The 19126-nt window shown below is 40.7% G+C and overlaps 1 protein-coding gene across 1 annotated transcript in view; it reads right to left on the bottom strand.

Annotated features, from left to right (window-relative positions):
* Nucleotides 1–287: 287 nt before the first annotated feature.
* LOC311270472 (gamma-aminobutyric acid receptor subunit pi) overlaps nt 288–19126 on the bottom strand; it is a 57936-nt gene continuing 39097 nt past the window's right edge. Inside the window, exons 4-10 of the mRNA XM_084375369.1 lie at nt 18125–18192; nt 14646–14863; nt 11594–11676; nt 6772–6909; nt 6534–6686; nt 4663–4853; nt 288–4414 (exon numbers count right to left, since the gene is read on the bottom strand). Coding sequence (XP_084231495.1) covers nt 4049–4414; nt 4663–4853; nt 6534–6686; nt 6772–6909; nt 11594–11676; nt 14646–14863; nt 18125–18192 — 1217 coding nt within the window. The 3' untranslated portion in view covers nt 288–4048. The remainder of the gene's footprint in view (nt 4415–4662; nt 4854–6533; nt 6687–6771; nt 6910–11593; nt 11677–14645; nt 14864–18124; nt 18193–19126) is intronic.

The following is a 19126-nucleotide window of genomic DNA, read 5'->3' as shown; positions in this document are numbered from 1 at the left end:
CAGGAGGGGGGCCCTTAAAGAGACAGGAGCTAAAACAGAGCGTTGCAGACAGAGGGTAAATACAGTGCTGCAGCACTGGACAACTGATGTGTTTTTTGAACCTTAAAGCATGAAAGCCTATTCTAGTAGTAAACCCCAAATAACTAATAAAACTATATCTCCTTTAAATTTTGAGAAAGTGTCAGATATTTAAACTGTTTTGTTAAATTATGATGCCATCTTTACAAACAAATATCACAGCTCCCATAATGTAATAAGTAGAATGTACAACAACTGTCAACAATACACACGTTAAACCTTTTATTGCTATCATTCATATTCATACACCAAATAAACATGCATAGTGTTACTATTTATTTACAACAGGTTAAGCAAACTGATGCTTATATCATCGTGGTACTACAGTATATAAATACATTTCACATGAAGATGTCCTAGGGACTCTGAGGTTGGTAGCCAACATCACCTTGAGGCGTTATTTGACACGTCCCACAACAGGAAAGAAAGGGTAGTCCAATGTTTGCCATTTTCCATTTTTCTGTCGCCCAATGTTGCTGAAAAGTTGCTCCAAATATGGCCCCGACAATGCCGCCCATAATGTTCTGTTCCATACCTTTGTGTCTGCAATTCATTAACTTCCTTGAATATGTGTAACCATCCATAATGCTGTCCATTCACAGCAACCCAGCACGAGCCATAGGACAACTGATGCTCTTGAGCCTTGGGAAGGGATTAATTTCATCATTGGGTGGCAGAACGTTCCTTTTGCGTCCACACTGATGGGGAAGCTTGAGTGGTTGCTCTTGTGGTTCTTTGGCTCCATATTGGCATTCATTTCTTGTACTATACACTGAGAAGGTAGCTATCAAAACTACAGCCATGGTGCTATATTGTATAAAAGCTGACAGTCTGTGTTTTATCACATTAACTATTTCAATGGGTCAGTGCTCACCGACGTCCTCAGTCGGAGGCAAACGAACACTGTCACTGATCACTCATCCTTTCAAAGAAAAAGGTTCAAATAACTGAAAATGAGAACAGAAGGTTGAACTTCCTGCACTTCTGGACCTGACGAGACCCCAATTCAGAGTTTCATCATTAACAATCATGGATACAGATCTACGCCTTTCAATAGCCTCAGCTGAGCTGAGCATCACAATAAGCCAAATCAAAATGAAGTAAAACATTAGCAAAAAAAGTTACACTTGATAACCATGCAGGAAGAACAGAAAACAAAAAATAAATCCTACTTTTCTATTATCATCAGGCAAGAAGAACAATCAAAAAAGTTTTGTAGTTGATGTCACATTCAAAACCAGATTAAAACATGAGGCAATGCAGCAAAAATATGAACATAAACAGTTTAAAAGGCAATTAAATATAAATAGATATTGATAATTTTGCTTGACGTTATGTTCAACTCACACCAAATGGTAGCTCTTAATGATGGGATGTCATGAGTGAGCGTATGTCACAGCAATATTGAGTACAGCAATAAATAAACATGCATTTCTGTTGTTAAAACTGAATCCAGTTCTCTATCTGAAATGTAATGTGTCATGTTCATCTGCTCATTGATTGCATGCCAGTTCAGAAATATCCAATGTATAATAAACATAATATTAACATTTGAAAATTAACTTAAAATCTACTAGTGGAGGAACTAAAGGGAAGCCAAGGAGAACAGCAAAATCAAATTGGAATCTTTGGTTCTTTGGTTCACGTCACTGGTAGCAAACATACTGAATCACCTGAACTGAAACACTCAATAGTAACACAGCGGAAGATGACAACAGCCTTAAAAAATTGAAAAGACCTGATATCTCAAGCGTAGCATTTCCAGGAAATTTTTCATTCGGATAATGCTCAGATGATGACATCCCGCTGAAATATTTTGGCCACTTCATTCATATTCAAATCACTCTACAATGTCTAACACATCTAGGTCTGAATACTGCTTTATGCGTCACAAAAAGCACAGTGAGAAACACCAACAGCAACAACACCAAGAGCGCTGCATATGTCACAGTTACATGGTACCTGTACTTCAGGTGTTGCTGTTTATGTTTATCCACACCATTATATTACATTACACCTGTCCAGTCAGTATGGAGACCCAAAGTGTTTAATATTAACTAAATTATAATCTGATGAATATAAAGTGAGATTAAGAAATGAAGCAATACATTGTGAAATAAACTGTTCCCATTAATATGAAATGTTTTTCATTTCATTCTTGTTTTTATGATAACAGATTTATTTTCAATTTATTACAGAAATTGTTATTTTAAAATGTTCTTTTTCAAAAGTCTGTTTTCATTTCGGAACAACACTTATCTGAGTGTCAGTTTGATTTAATGTCACTCTGTCATTTCATCATGTCACTTTTTACCTTTCTACCAGTCAGATGCCGATGCATGGCAGGCTCATCCGCTGTTGGCCAGAGTTGTGTTTCCAGCTAGCAAGCTATCGTCTCTGGGCTAAAGGAACCAAAGCGAAAGACTGTCTTCTTACTCTTCACGCAGCGAGGAACATCATTAGAATCACAGCACTGCAATGGTAAAACTGAGTTAGCCAACATGCTAACACTGCTAACACTGGCTCCTAAGTTTGGTGCCAAGTCAATAATCCAAGCTACCCTACCCTACCTACCTGATTAGCCAAGTTCTTTGCACCGTTTATTTACAGCAGAAGAAAGTCGATTTTTTTTTTGTGACATATGCTTATTATTTTGGGAACAAGAGCAATTGCAGCAGAAGATAGTTGTTTGACTAAGACTTATTCAGCATTGTTGTGGTTCGAGCTAACGGAAGCTAGCTGGTCAAAAACTTGTCACTGTTAGCAGCTGTTGTGCCCCGCTAGTAGAGGCATAGCATCATGAAATAAAAAGTGACATGAAATTTTAAAAAATGGGGAAAATGCCTTTATGAAATAAAAACATAGGTTGGAAAATTGTAAAATGAAGAAAAATCCATGAAAAAATAAGAATTAACGTAAACAAATATCATGAAGTTTACTATATCATAACAGTATATAAAATTTGATGTCATCTTTATGCCATATCATTTATTATTCAACATTTTGAAGTTTCATAGTGTTTCATACGTCGCCTACCTTGTGAAACTGCAGAACAGGTTTGTGTGATGACAAGTTCCATTAAAAACTGTTCATTGTGACCAGATTTCCAGAACACAACTGAAGGGATTAAAGGCCACTACATTTATAGTGTCAATGAAAGAAGCAAATGCAGGCGAAGAGAGAGACAGCACTGCTCTGTGAATTAAAAATAACTCATGGAAGGACACAGAAGAAAGAGGGAGATTTCAACTGTAAAGTAAATGATTGTACTTGGAAGACTGGTTTATAGTTTTTAAACACAACCTCCGTGTTGAGCTATTTTTCCAGCTCCTTTGTCTGTCTTTTTCATCCCTCTTCTCCCATCCATTATTTTCCTATTTCCCCTTAAATGTTGTACCTGCAGGCAGAAATGGAAAATGAAATTGTAAAGTATTAATGATCAATCCATCACAACAGAGAATCGAAAGTGGAACGGGCATTTGCTCTCCCTCAGCAATGCTAGCAAATTCTGTCATAAAGCCTTAAATTACAGCTCCATCTTCTCCGTGTCAGACAGTAACAACCTGCCCGGTGACACACTTAAAAGGAAAGTACTACAGCAAAAAATATGCAGACTGGACACTTTTTTTCTCTGTAAGCAACGTTCGCTTCATCTCAAGGTGAATCAGAATTGATCAAATCTCACAGAGTCAGTGTCAGGTGGGCCTATTTTTTTTTAACAACACCAGACTCAAGTACACATTTGTATTCAAAAATGGAGCTGTAATCATAAGCATTACTTTTTCCCAAAATCAACCCTATATTTAGTTTGCTACTTTGCTTGTGAATCCAAATGTAGAAAGTTTACACACTCATCTCAAAACACACCTAAAGAACACTCACTGTACATACATACAGTAAAATACACCTCTTGTCTGCATACGCTCTCTGTCCTACGCTCTCTGGAACTTCTGCTGCACTCAAGCAAATGCTAAAAGTACAGATAATATGTCCAGTAGAGCAGGTTGACCATGACAAAAGAGAGGGGGAAGGTGACTCTGGAGTAGTTGTCTATGTGGTGGGGGTTCTCCACGTGACAGCAATATATGGCGCGGAGCACTTTGCGGATGGTGATCAGAACAGTGATGCACCAGTGAGTGGGCTCTGGAGGCGATGCCTCGGGGTTAGGCTCAATGCCCGAGGGGCTGGACGTGCTGACAGTGAGTTCTAGGGAGGCCGGAGCTGTGTTAGAAGTTGCGTCAGGCTCTTTGCGTCTCTTGGCCCTGTTGGGGTGACTGGAGATGGTGTGGACCATACCATTCTTTTCGTCGTCGAAGTCGTGCATGTGGTGGCCGTACTGCAGGAGAGTGAGAGCCAAAGAAAGAATGAGTTTTGAATGGAAACAAACACGTGACACATCTAAATTTAAGAGCTTGTATCACTTGTTCAACTCACCCCAAACTGCTCATGATGACATGATGGAGATGACGATGATGGTGATGATGACAATGACAATGACCAGCATCATGAATACAATGGCTGTGACCACAACAACGCAATGACCACAGCAAATAACCATAACTCATACGTCCAGGAAGGTCTCACCATGTATATGTGTGCGTCGGGATGAGTGAGGGTGCAGAAGTGGGCCACGGCGTACTCAATAAGCGCTCCAAAGATAAAACTGAAGCAGATTCCCAAGTAAACATCAATGGCCTTAATGAAGCAGTTGGCATTGGGCAGTGACGTCCGGGCTCCCATCATCAGAGTGGTCATGGTCAGCACTGTGGTCACTCCTGGCACAAAAGAACACGCTAGTAAACTACAGATTCTTTGATCAACCATTCAAGAGCGCATATTTCCTCAATGGGCTTCATCTGAATATTATGTGGTTGTTGTCTGTGAGACTGTCAATCAGTCAGGTTCCAGTTCCAGTTCCTGCATTAAAAATAATTCTAGCAATAGATATATGATGGGGTTGGGGTGGGGGGCAGTAACCCTTATTTGGAATCCAGACTATTGTATTTTCAACTCAAAGAACCACTCTTCAGAGGATCTTATGGTCGTGTTCAGAGCTGTTTCTGTAGTGTGAGGCTGATGGCTTCATTACTCTAAATCCAAGAAAACTTGATCATTGCCAGTTTAAGGTTGGCCTGATTGAAGTCTCCAGCAACAATGAGAACAGGATCAGTGAGCAGTTCAAGTCCTTACAAGTTCTGATAAGGACTCTCTCTGTACTTTCCTGGGGTGGGATGTAGACTTCTGTGATAATGACGGATGTAAATTCCCTTGCTAGAAAGTGCAGTCTGCATTTGACTGACAAAAACTCCAGATCAGATGAGCAGGAATGAGATCGCACTTTAATAACCCTACTGTCACACCACATCTTTTCTTAGTCACCATGAAGCTAATGCCTACTCTTTTTCTTGCCAGATTCCTCTGTTCTGTCAGTTTGGTTTATAGAAAAAGAGTAACTTGGTTGAATGGCACTGTCGTGTACATCAGGATTTTGCAAAGTTTCGCTTAACAAAGGTTGTTACAGTTCCTTATATCCTGTTGGAGACTGATGTGGGCAAAGTGGCTGTCCAGTGCATTATCCAACACAGGTACAATATGCTGGACAAGAAGATTCACATGGTTGCAGCTGGTGTTTACCTCAGCTTGGTGTCTCCTCCCATGTAAAGATGGATGCAGAGATGAGCTGAGATTAGGTTGTTCAGTCGGATGTTTACATTTGAAACCCCAAGGATTTTTATTCCAGATTTTAACTTTGACTGTTGCTCATATATAACGTGGAAAACTCAATTTATGAAAACATATTTTGGAGGATTCAAACCTCCAACGGTGCTCATGTTCAGTAAAAGAAAACATGTCACCAAAAGCACCTGTGTGGCTAATTAATATCTCACAGTTGGTACAACTACAGTAAGATATTTGGATACACTTGCAATATTTGTTGAATAGTTTGCATTCATTGTTGTGTTTTGGTCTTTTGTTGGCAATAACAATGAGGTAAATACTGCTGTGTCCTCTGAGAACAACAAAGAGACAAGCAAGGGCAACCAAGATAATCTGCACTGACACATCCGGTGTGCCGTGGAGTAGGACATGTTGTAGTTTTGTCAGTTTTGTAAGAACTTAGTGTTCCCGGAGCCCCCTGCAGTAGTGGGGGATCTAATTCAACACAACATCTATTTTTGGATGTTCCCACTCGGTAACACCAGTGTCAAAGATGCTCTCTTCAGCTCCCAGCCCTCGAAAATCAAAGCAAAACCAACATATGTTTACTAAAGGAGAGTTAAGGTTTCTTATATCTGTGTAGTAGTAAAACTTCTTTATCTCATAACAACAGTACACAGTACATAAAGAGATACACACTACCTAGGTAAGATTTGGTGCAATGTAAACATATACTCTATATTTGCTTTTATTTTCACATTTTGCAAAAAAAAAAAAAAAGATTGCTTTCCCCATACCTATACAGATACGTGCTGGGACAGAGGACAGGGAGATCCAGAATGAAACCCATGAGAGGACAACAAGCAGGCTGGAGGGGACGTAGGTCTCTAGGATGAAGTACAGAATGCTCCTCTTCAGCTCAAAGTGGAACACCAGCTTTGGGTAGTTACCTTTGAGAAGAGGGACAAAGGTCTGTCATTTTACTTGAAAGCAAGAAACGTGTGAGAATCAGAAATCCTACCAATGAGGACTTACCAGTTTCATAAACAGCCTCTGAGACAGACGTGTAGTGGTCCTCTACTGTGTACTGAGCCAGCTGTAGAGTGTCTAAACCACTGACAGACTCATTTCCTCTGGTCCAGTAGAACATCACATCATTGATGTTGTAACCCCCTGTAAGAGAAAGGGAGAAATTACTTTCTTAGGAAGGTTACACTAAAGAAGTTAAAGCTTCTCTCGTTGAAGGATAACATAAGTTCACACACACTAAATTATCATCCAATTTTTTTGTGTGCGCAAAACCCGTTAATGGCTGGACTGTCTTTGCTTTAAACTCATTGTTTAGGTGTCATGGCTCGCAACTGGACTGTTTTGTTTCTCTTTAAAGGAACAGTTCAACAAAAAAAGTTTAATCCATCCATTCATAGCACATAAAACATTTTCGGAGCTTCACAACAAAACAGTACTGCAGCATTCTCCTGAACAACTGAAGTAGATGGGTACTGTTTTCAAATGTAGAACAAAACAACCTTAAAAAAAAAACATAAAATGGCCCCATACAGCTCAACTGGTGTAATCCAAATCCCCACAAGCCCTGAGATCCCAAATTAATTTGAACAGACATTAATTACAATGGTCGAGCTCGTCACCCACTTCAGACGGTGTGCAGGCAAACACTTTTAGCTTAGCAGCTACAGTGAAGATTTCAGCCTAGAAAAAAGGGTGTGAATAACGTCTTTTCAAATCCTTTTGGAATCTCCGGGCTCGTGGGGATTTGGATTACACCAAATGAGCTGTATGGGTCCATTTTATAATTTTGTTTGGTTGTTTCCCCATCTGTTTACGAGATAGTTATTATGCTGTAAAGCTCCAGAAACGCTTTGTAGACTATGAAACTTCACCTGACTTTCTTATCGGCAGGGGGGTGAGTAGATCATGACTGAATTATCAGTTTTGGATGCGCTGTGCCTTTAACCAGCTGATAAACCCACTTTTACCCGCTACAAGGAGGGTGAATATCTGACATTTACTTGTCAGCCGATAATGTGTCAGTGTTATAGAGTGGGTAAAACACAGCCCTTTACATTTCCTTCTGGAACTTTCAATGCTTGTGGAGGTGGAAATATGACGAGTGCATTACACATCAGCCTCCCTGTGGTGATGATGATGATGATGATGATGATGATGATGGTGATGGTAATGATGGTGATGATGAAGACACAGAAACATTAGTAGTTTTCACTAAACTTCAAAGTAGCTGTGGTGGGAACAGCTGGGAATGTTAATTGCTCAAGCTACGCTAAAGCCTGATCCTCTTATGGTTGAGTTGTTTGGGATTGCAACCCGTCGTGGGTGGTAAATACCCTCTGATGCTAAATACCAGCACAAGAGAAACACTTGGCAAGCGCTAAAGGGAATTTGAAAACACCTTAGAAAAGCTACTTCAAGATGTCACGTTACCCCCTGAGAGGCAAATGGGTATGAAGTGCTCACTCAAGTGACGCCTGCCTTTAAATCAACACATGATTTCAACATAGTCTGTACCTACAACAACCTGGCTTTAAAATACAATGTTAATGTTTCATGTATGTTATTGCTGTCACAGCGGCAACACAACATAGTCCCATTATTCACTCTAACGCAGTTTGACACACTGACACCCGACAGGAGTCGCTAATGGAAATGCATTCGTGGTGTTTATTTACGTCTTCACAGGGGATACAAAAAAGCGCTGATGTAGAGCTTTACTCCCTCCATAACAGACTAATCATGCATATTGCACTCGGCCCTGGAGAGCCTTGATAAACCTAATAAAACATGTAATAAGATGGCATCCACTATTAATATGGCCGAAGATCCCACGGCTACGTGTGGCAGTGCTTTCGAAAGCACCATGTAACAATAACGATATCAATTAATAAGAACTGATGTGGCTCCTATGGTAACATTCATTGAGGAAGCGCTTATTAGAAAGGGAAAATCTCTTTGGGTGTATTCTTCTAATTTGTCTGCAGAGGGAGCAAGAGAATAAGAAAAGTCAGAGGAAGTGCAGTCGGCTGAAGCTGGAGTACATCTCTGCAGACTGTTGCACATGAAATGCTCATTAATTTGCTGTTGCTCTTCCCGTTTAAACCCACACAGAGTCATGTTTTATTGACCAATGTGAGCCATGATGCTGGGAGCAAAGTCCCCTAATGAAGGGCAGTGGTGACTTAAAGGTCCTGTAAATTCACTGTTTCCTCTCTCATTGTAATTATCTGACTAGAAGTACTCATTATTTTCCTGACCTGAAGCCCTGACATTACTGTACAAGTTAGAGAGACAAATGGGTAGTGACATGCTGTGCAATAGCATGGAAATTAGTAACATGGGGGTACGTTCAACCTTCCGCTGCCCTGTCCCCCCTTGAAAACAAGTAGTCACATCCAACAATCAAAGAGTTTTTTAAAGGGGCCACCACTGAATGTCACAAAAGACTGTCACTGGCTCTTTCTGCGGTCGGGACGCACTTAATATTTTACCGCATTCCCGATCTTAACACCCAGCAACCTCCCACAACGCCGCACTCTTTAAGCCTCCCTCCTGTGCAGATGATCCACTTTTGGCACCGCATTAAAAGGAATGAATCCTTGAATATACAACTTCATAAAGAGGCAGAGAGACAGAGCAAGAGGGAGATGGAGATTGAAGGAGCGGAGAGAGTGACAGAGAGGAAAACAGCAGAGATAGAGCGACAGGATGAGAGAGAGAGATTGTAGGAAAGAGAGACACACACAGAGAGAGAGAGAGAGGCAGATATTTAGGCTGGAATTATTGAAGCAGCCGAGGAAGGATCCATCATCTTCTCAGTTACCTAACTTTAACCTCCAGATGTCTTTTTGTCTGCTAAGTGGGACTGGAGCTGCCGTTAAATGTTTTATTTGGCACTAAGGTCCTGGTGGGCTTCTGGCAGGGATCAGACTTAGCTTAGCCTGGCTGGCTGTCATTAAATAGCACAGAGGAAAAGCGAGGTGTAAAGCAAAGGAGGCAGAGGAGCGAGGGAGGCTGAGAGAGACGCGATGGGCTTTTTCTTCCTCCCATCTCATTCAGAGCCAAAAAATCCGTCTTTTCCTGTTATTTAATCTTAATAACAATTTGCTTCAATTATACACAAACTGCCACCACATTTCAACTTTAAACCATTAAAAATGTGTCAAAATTTGGCAAATCTTGCCCTTATATTATAGGAATATGTTTCAGAACTCTTCACAAGTGAACAATGTTTTAAGCCTCCTGGCAGAGCATATTAATATGAGTTTAAAGGATTTGTAAAATTAGGTGGGCTTCTATCAGGGGCAGGACTGACAAAAGAATAGGATGCCTAAGGGCTTGTGGTGAATGGCTGCTATAAAAAGCATATTTGGATCAGTAGAGGAGTAGTTCGAGTGGGCGGCTCTGGACCAGGAGGTAGAGTGGGGTCGCCCAACTCAAAGGTCGTTGGTTTGATTCACGGCTCCCACACTGAAGTATCCTTGGGCAATATACTAAATCCCAAACTGCTCCTGATGGCGTCAGTGTGTGAGTGTGTGTGAATGGTTGAGTCTAGAGTAGTGCTTTGAGTGGTCGGTAGAGAAAAGCACTAGAGAAAATGCAAGTCAATTTGTGGAAAGGAGCTTCGAAAAGGGTTTAAATGCACCTTCACATCTGAGCATTAAAGGTGCCATGTGGACTTCTGTTGTAAACAAACAAATGTTGGGTTTTGCGTTTGGTTTTTCACCAAAACACCAAATCACCAGTGTTCAGGTGCATTTCCTGCCGTAACAAAGCCAGTTTTTTTTTTAATTCTTTTTGTTTGTTTGCTGGAAGTCTTCTTTTTCCCTGAGAGGCAGGACCTTAGTTCCAACCAACTGTTTGACGATATATTGTTTTCTTTTACATGAAGCAAACTTTTGGAGATACAATTAGTTTTTGAGGGCTATAAGAATAAAGGACTGAAGCTTTATATTATATTTGTTTTGTCTCACTCTGTTGTGCTGGGATTGGTAGGACAACTTATCTTTTAAATGCACTTATCGTAAGTCGTTTTGGATGAGAAATGGTAAATGAATGCTTTTTGGATATGTGTGTGTGTGTGTGTGGGTCAGTGCCCCACTATGGCCACCCAGGTAAAAAAGAAAACTTTGTTTAGTTTAGCTCTGTACCTACATCTCTGAAGTTCACTTATTAACATGTTGTATCTTCTTTGCTTTATGCGAACAGAAATCAAAGTCTTGATTCTTGATGTCGTCATGAATTCGCCTCGTCACCAAGAAATCGCTGCAGCACATGAACAATAAAACCACAGCTTTTCCTTTTTACATTTAGCCTTTTGTATGGACTAAACAAACAAGTCAGGTCAGCTGTTCATCCCTGATTTAAATCTAAGTAATAAGGTAAGCTAACAAAGCTGAGTTAACAGGCTAAGCTAATGGTCTCCTGCGTCTAGCTTCAGACAAACAGAGTGTTATCAATCCCCTCATCTAAATCCGAACAAGAGTCATTTGGCAAACTATCCCTTTAAGAGATTTTCACAAGTCATCTTCCAGCTTCATCTTTGCTTTCATAACAGTCATTAATGAGGGACACACAGGAGAATACTCCATCGTGATCTGAATTGCCCCTGCAATTTCTGTCTGCTGTGTGACTTAAGCATGTAGTCTTACACACACTCACACACAGGCACATACACACCCCAGCAGTTTAGAAGATGAGAGTGTGTGATCTGTTTGATCCTTTGGTTTGATCACATTCACTTGACATCCCGCCCACCCACCAACTCTGTGCCACAGCTTGAAGCTGCACACTTCACATTTCTTCATTGAGTATGAGGTGTCCTTACAGCTCTCCAGTTGTAACGTGCAGGTCTGCTTGTCCATGGGATATTTGGTCAGATCCATGTTGCACGCCACGGTGGTGGTAATCCTAAAAAACAGAAGTATTGTTATTGAAAGGGAAAGAGGATACCTGCAGTATTCGTCTTTTTTAACAGTGGCGCAGAGGTTGCAACTCAGACCAAACAAACAACAGAGAAGATTTGTGAGTTATTTCCCTGTTTGTCTCAGCTGACATGGTTTTTGATGTATATGAAATCCATTAATTGAATCCTCTATGGCACATGAAGAGCACTGGTAAAGAATAATGAAGGGTTTTCTTTGCATTGCTGTCATGCTGTTAATCTGGACCAGCCTTTATGAGAGCCTCTCACATCCTAAATTTGTCTTAAGGGCAAAAGAATGATGCAACTTTGGTCTTTCAATTAAGAATAAGTAGCATGCATGAATGCTCCTTGATGTTGCTCACATGTTGTTGTAAAAGTTGTTGAAGGCTATGTATATATGAAAGACATCGCACATGAAAAGGATGTACGCTTACCAATAATAATTTAATAAAACAAAATTAGATCAAGCTCTGTACTTTGGAAAAGCAGAAACAATGAAAGATGTATTTGATTCATATAGAAACATTTTATAGACCTCCAAATATTAAAATCATTAAATGGCTGCTATATATTTCTATATTTCAACCTTAACATACCAGCTTCAAAATCATTTTGATGCTACAATGTCTATTAACAGGGTGAGTGGTGTCTCCGTCACAGCCACTCCGCCCCCATCACATTGCATACATTTCTATCGTCGACATAACTGTAGAGGAAATGCAGTCTCTTCTATACATTTTTCTATCTTGCAAGCATCAATATGTTGGGACACAGAAATGTTCGATACAGCGAATGATGGATAGTCTGAATCGTGACAGGGTGTGTTCTGACGATTGATGTGATGCAGCCATGACACATCATCTCTGGAGGCCTCTATTGGCTGTCGACATAATTGTATTTCCCAACAGTTAGGAGTTGCTGCAGTCAGCACTTAAGAATCTTAAGTTAAGGTTAAACTGTAACATATCCTGCTTCTGCTACATATCTTTCTCACAAGTGGTTGATAACCGCATTTGAGGGATCAAATGCAAAAAATGTGTGTATGTTGGCCGATATATCAATATCTGACTTATTTATTCCCTAATATCAGTATTGGCATTGGCCCCCAAAAACTGCATATGTGGTCGAGCTCTATTTCATATTACAGGTCCGGAAATTTCATAGTATGTAGGTGGCAATCACAAAGCAGTTTATTTGAAATTCCTTTGAGATTATCCCCAAAATTACCACAATGACAACCTAAACCATTGAAAATTACCCAGAACATTGTGCTGTTTTCCAATAGGCATTTAATACAGCTGTAACATCTCTGTACACTTCCCCTCAGCAGGTCACTCAGTTGAAATGAGTCGCTGCAGCTTAATTTCCGACTAGTTTCTGTCTAGCTTATGCAGGTCAGTAAAATAAAGTTATTATTGTGGTAATTGGGGGGATGATTTCAATTAAATTTTAAATATGTAACTTGGTAATTACCAACAACATACCATGAAATTTGCAGACCTGTAAAATGAAGTGTTATTTCAATTTCTATACACCAGTAAGCTGAAGCACATTGACCTAAAAATGGAAAATGGAGTTGGACCCTCAAATAAACCACATGTTCAGTCTACCATGCACCTTAACTGTGACACCAATTTATACGAGTCTTTCTCTGACAGGCATCTCTGGTTCATTACTGTACTCAAACTTGGATTTCTGATTTCGAACTTCATCATATTTTCATCTCAAATATGACCCGCACCCTCCTGAACCATAAAACTAGCATACAGTAATTCTAATTGAATCTTCCCTCCTAGCTGCTCAACCTTTAGCTCCTATGACCTCAGTGCTTTCTCATGTATTCCCCGCGGCGCAGCATTGAAACATTTACCACAGCTGTCCGTTTCCTTCCACACCTCACATTTCTCACACCACTCTGTAGTTCTTCACAGCACCAAATCCCTGAGGTGGCTGTCCCTCTCCTGACCATCTTCTCTGGCTTGTTTTACCCTCACTAGTCCTGCTCTCTGACTGTGACTCGCTCCCCTCCTCCACATCTCCTCTGTCAGGGTTAGAGCCAAGAAACTACACTGTGCTGGTCCATGAAGACATTCAAAACAGCACGAATCAACAAATGCAGTCATACTGTTCACATAACAATGTCGTACTCTCGTTAAAAATAAAAAATTCACAGACGAATGTATAGGGACATAATCGACTGTGCGGCCTGAGCCTGAATACCCAATCCAATTTGCTATAACATGACACCCACGCATGTTTCCCCCCCATGATAGTTACAAATCTGCCATTAGAACAGTGAGAATGTCTCCCATGTGATGTTTGTTTCCCTCTCATTGTGTAACCAGAACACGTGTAGCCACGACCAAAATGTATGCGTGAAAAGAAGTTCAGCACGACGAGGCATTGAGTCAGTGGAGTCAAATCAGGGCCCGGACAGCTCTTATACAATCCATAGACAGGCTGAGGTTAAAGCGTTTGACACTAAAACTGTAGGATGTGTAAATCCCATCATGACAGGCTTAAAAGAGCTGAACAAATTCGCTGACTGGATCATCCATAACCTTTCTATCTATAACCTGTCTGCTTGGCCCGGTATCTAATCAAAAAGCCAAGGCACGTTCCAGGAGCTTGCCAAGAGCTCGTCGGATGTTAAGCCCTTGCACACAGAGCAATAAACGCTGGAAAAGGTGCTAACGGGACTTGTGTGGCCTCGATAGCCCACAGCTCTTCCCATTGACAGATCGCGTGCTCCTGTACTCATACAGTCCAATACCCAAGTAATAGAATTGACACAACTCCTTTCTGTGCAATCACATTATCTCAAATTCAACCCACGCTTCCTCCCTCAGCCAATTTCTTCCCCATTGCCTGGCCTACTTTTCATTGTCTGTCGGAGCAAAAAATAAAAAAAAAACACAAACACATAAACCAACAGGCTTGTTAGTTATCCAACCTCAGCGCGTAAAGGACGGTCCCGTTGGGGAAGATGCGGATCAGCCTGTTCTCCACGGTGATGTCATGCAGGAAGGACTTCTTGGAGTCGACGATGAAGGTGTCGGGGACCCAGAGCAGCTCCACTAGCCTCCCGTCGAGGCTCAGGCTCTTGTTGCCCTCGAACACCAGGCGCTCGTCTGTCCAGCGCTGACGGAGGAATATGGTGGCAGTGTAGTCCTGCAGGATTGGAGATCAAAGGTCAAAACACAGCTAATGTAGTACTTTAATAGGCATGTCAATAACATGCTGACATACAGTACAAGTGAGGTTTTTTTTTGCAAAACAAGCTTGTCAGCATGTGGCTTTCTTTGCCTTGCTGGGTATTGATGGTGTCAGGTCCCTGAGCCCCTCTGTGCCTGAAGCAACAGCAATCCACAACACTGCTACAAGTCAGCAAGTCCATTCTGGTCTTTTAGGACACCGAACATATTTTGTGTAGGACATCCATTCTAAAAGTCCTGCTGTCACATCACGTGGAGCCGTGTAATCAATTTCCTCTGTTGCGTGGCATCATGCTGTGAGTGCAGTGTCCTCGCCAGACATGTTGAGTCCCAGAAGGATTAACTCTATCAGTCCACTGTTGAGTGAGGCTTATCCATGAACTGACAGGTGCATCTCGCTGTCGATCAACATGTCAATAGTCCAGTTACAAATAAGCACAGTTAACTACCATGCTTTGCTGTAATCTCTTCTTGTCTGTTGTTATGGAGATCAGCTTTGGTTGTGTCTTAATCTCCCAAACTTGGGGAAGAAGCTCAAGTTCACTATTGCTATTGTAAATAGCTGCATGTGTCATCAATGATGATACTGCTGCAAATGTTCCTTATCGACCAATATACCAAGTATTTGGTGAATTAATCGATTGGTACTCAAATTGCTTGTTATGTTCAAGAGATATTCAGATTGCTGTCATAGAAGATAAAGACAGCTAACAAGTATTCACCTTTCAGAAACTGGAAAACTGAAGTTAAAATGTCTAAAAATGACTGGACCTTTGTTATAGTTTTGGTCTCAAGTTACGTTGATTGAGTTTCACCAGGCATGGTGGATGTTTTATCAATGAAGCCAACAACTCCCATGATCCCACTGACTGATTGATTATTAAAATTGTTGCAGCTTTTCAGCATATTAACCAATCGATTAACTGACTAATCACTTCAGTTCTGATTGATTATTATCTCTTAAATAATTCACATTGTAGGTGCTGACACTTGACCCCTATAAGTTGAAAAGAGTGAGTGACATAGTTTGACATGTGGCAAAGCTTAGTCAGCTTTAACCCAACATCTGTTGTTGAACTTGACAAATGTTGGCCTGTTAGTGGTTTTAATGCTGTAGTAATGCCATCACACATGTCACTGATTGAATGTAGGTTTTTCTTGTCGAAGACATCGACTGCAATTATTCACATCAAATGTTCTCTTTTATTGTGAAAACGTGTAAATGCATCTATATTTGAAACTAGCACGAGAGTTTGAGGGCAAAAACAACATTTTTGGCCTCAGGTTGAAAGGGTTGAGTAAGGTTAACAGGACATTAGTAAACTCACCGAGCCGTAAACTGAACAACTGCATGCTGCACTTAATTACTTGAGCAGTTTGGGGTTTGTTGTCAAAATGCTTTAATTAGTAGGCAGTGTTGAGAAGTAACTAGTTACATCTAACAGCATTATGTAATTAAATTACAGGGACATAATTATAGACAGTGCAGGCAGAGCAACTGGGGCCCGTGGCACGAGTGAGCCCTGTTTGGTGATGAGCCAGCTTTCTGTGGGCATGTTTTATTACTGACTCAGAAACATGTCTGCAGTCCAAGAAGTCTCAACACTAATTTTTTTTTTTTTTTTACATTTGCTATATAAACTATAATTTAATACTATAGTATATTGTATAATATAATATTGTCACATACAGATGCAATGATGACTGCTGGGTATTGTAACTTGTTGTCAATGTTAAGTCAATTTGATCATGTGACAAATAACAAGACTCCTATTGAAGCGCAATGTCTGTCTGGAATGACAAGCTGAGCACACCTGCAAGGCAAGCCAAGCAAGCAGTCATGCCATTCAAACACAAAGGTGATTGTAAGAAAAGACAGGACAGGAAAGAACCGGAGGAGAGGGTAGCAACGCTCCCTAAATTGGATTCCTGCGAGTTTCTGTACAAACAGTCCACAGACGGCCCTCGTCCCAGCAGTAACGCAGTAGTTCAGCTGGCCTCAGCATCTACACCGCTGCCCTCAGTGGTGTGTTGACAAACATGCAGCAGGTATTGTAGACTATGTGGAGTACACTGTTAAGTCCAGGCCCTGTTGTTTACTAACCACATGTTGACAGCAGTGCTAAGATACTGTGTGGAATATGCAGGATATGGCAGAAATAAGGCTGTTTGTAGTGCAGTAAAACCATCATTGGGGTTTTGCTGAGTGTGTAGCCGGCCAGTTTTCAGGACATGATGTTTATTGCTTTTAAATACTGCAGCTCTCTTCTTTCTAGTCATGTGCCATAGCTTCATTTTACTATAATCTCTGGCCCTTATATCGAACAGGAGTGCACTCTTGAGGTTAATGCCTTTTGTTTAAGGGGCAGTATGTAGATTCAGACTCAGAATTTTAATATTTACAATATTAATGAGATAATAATACAAACTTTTTTCCATAACTGAATAAACAAGCTGTTCTCAGAGGAAAATAAGGTCCCCAGAACACTGTTTGAGGCTATAAAGGTGGCAGGGTCCGCCAAATATAAACAAAGTAAAACAATATGAAATTGTGTTGTCCTTTAAGGTCAGTTTGTGTATTTGCTTTATTCAGTCATTCAAGTAAAGTTTTCCTGCAGAAATAGGATAAGATCGTTCCCTTCTGATTAAATTGGTTTCCTCAAAACTACATGGTGCACCTTTAAAGTCAGCAGCCATTTCAGCACCACAGTGAGTGGACAGCTCCCCTGCTCTCAGAGCCTGTGTGTGTGTGTGTGCTTCATAAATAACGAGCAATAGGGCATAACAGCCTGCACATCGTTACCACCTTACACCACTGTCAAATCACAAAATGAATGTGAACTGTGATTCGTTACAGTTACAGAGAAAAAAATAACAAAATTACAGTTACTAATCAAAATGTTGGTGAATACAAAGGAGCAACCTTTGGGTATATTATTTTCCCTAAAAAGCTCATCAACATTTATTCTGTTGCTTTGCATCTTTTTGCCATGCAGAAAAAATATGTTTTCATATTTCCTGACAACGTGGGTCAACAAAGCCGTCGGGACACATTTGAGTGCAACACCATTAAGGGGAGGATGGCTTACAGAGCCAAGGAGTTGTTAAGGAGTTGTCTCTATGTTTAACCAGGCTCCACTCTCTGTGCAGTATCCACTCAAATTTTGAGAGTTTTTCTTCCCGACACTGTCAGTAGAGCATAAACATATCGTCTTACCATGTTGATCTCTGAGATGGTGTCAATGCTGGCAATGTCCAGACTCATACCCACTGTTACAGGACCATCTAGAAACAAAGAAGACACCATTAATAAACAGCTGGACCTGTCATCTGTTGTATGTTTAACACTGTATAATCCCCATCATTTCACTACACTTATGCTTTAATGGTTGTCTCTGAGTGTTAATGCATACACGTGTCCTAGTTATATGACGTAACAGGGTATTTTGAGGAGGCATATGGATATAAGGTTGTATAATAAAGTATAGTGTTGTGTAATTAAAGGTTATCGAAGGACAGCATATTTAAAAAGACCCCACATTGCCGGCACATCAACAGCTGCAGTCTGTCGAGTGTGAACCTCCTTGAGGGAATTAGTTCTCCCTGATTCACCATCAAAGAGGGGTAATTCTGCTGCTCTCCTACGTTTCATCTTCCCATTCTCCTTTCCTCTCACTTATCAATCTTCATTTCTTTGAGAGAGATTAATGAGCCTGTTGTCATATTGCAGATACTGTCTGAGTCTTTGTGTGTGCCTACTGTTGCTGCGTGGGCAAAGTCCTGTGAAGAAAAAAATGAAAAATTCATAAAACTAAAAATATGATGACATTTGGCTGATAGTTTCACTGCAGTTTCACTTGAAAGGGATAGGTGAGCTTTTCAGAGAAAATGCTTATTCCAGCTTTGGCAGAGAGTTAGATGTGAAGATCGATACAACTCTCATGTGTGTATGGTAAATATAAGCTACCACTAGCAGTCAGTTAGCGTAACCTAGCATAAAGGCAAAGATCGTCTTGCTTAAGGCCTGCTGAAGGCAACAAAATCCCCCTGCCAGTTCACTTAATAACTTGTATTTCATTTGTTTAATCCGTACAAAACCTAAAGTGTGAAAACAAAACACTTCGGTCTGTTTATAGCTTGATTTTGTCACCTTTGGACAGGGTCGGGCAGTTTTTAATGCTACACTAACCATCTGCTGACCGTAGCTTTATAAGTAGCC

This window comes from Pagrus pagrus (assembly GCF_965226575.1).
Source record: "Pagrus pagrus genome assembly, chromosome: 15".
NCBI lineage: Eukaryota > Metazoa > Chordata > Actinopteri > Spariformes > Sparidae > Pagrus > Pagrus pagrus.
This window is presented reverse-complemented; position numbering and strand designations above follow the sequence as displayed.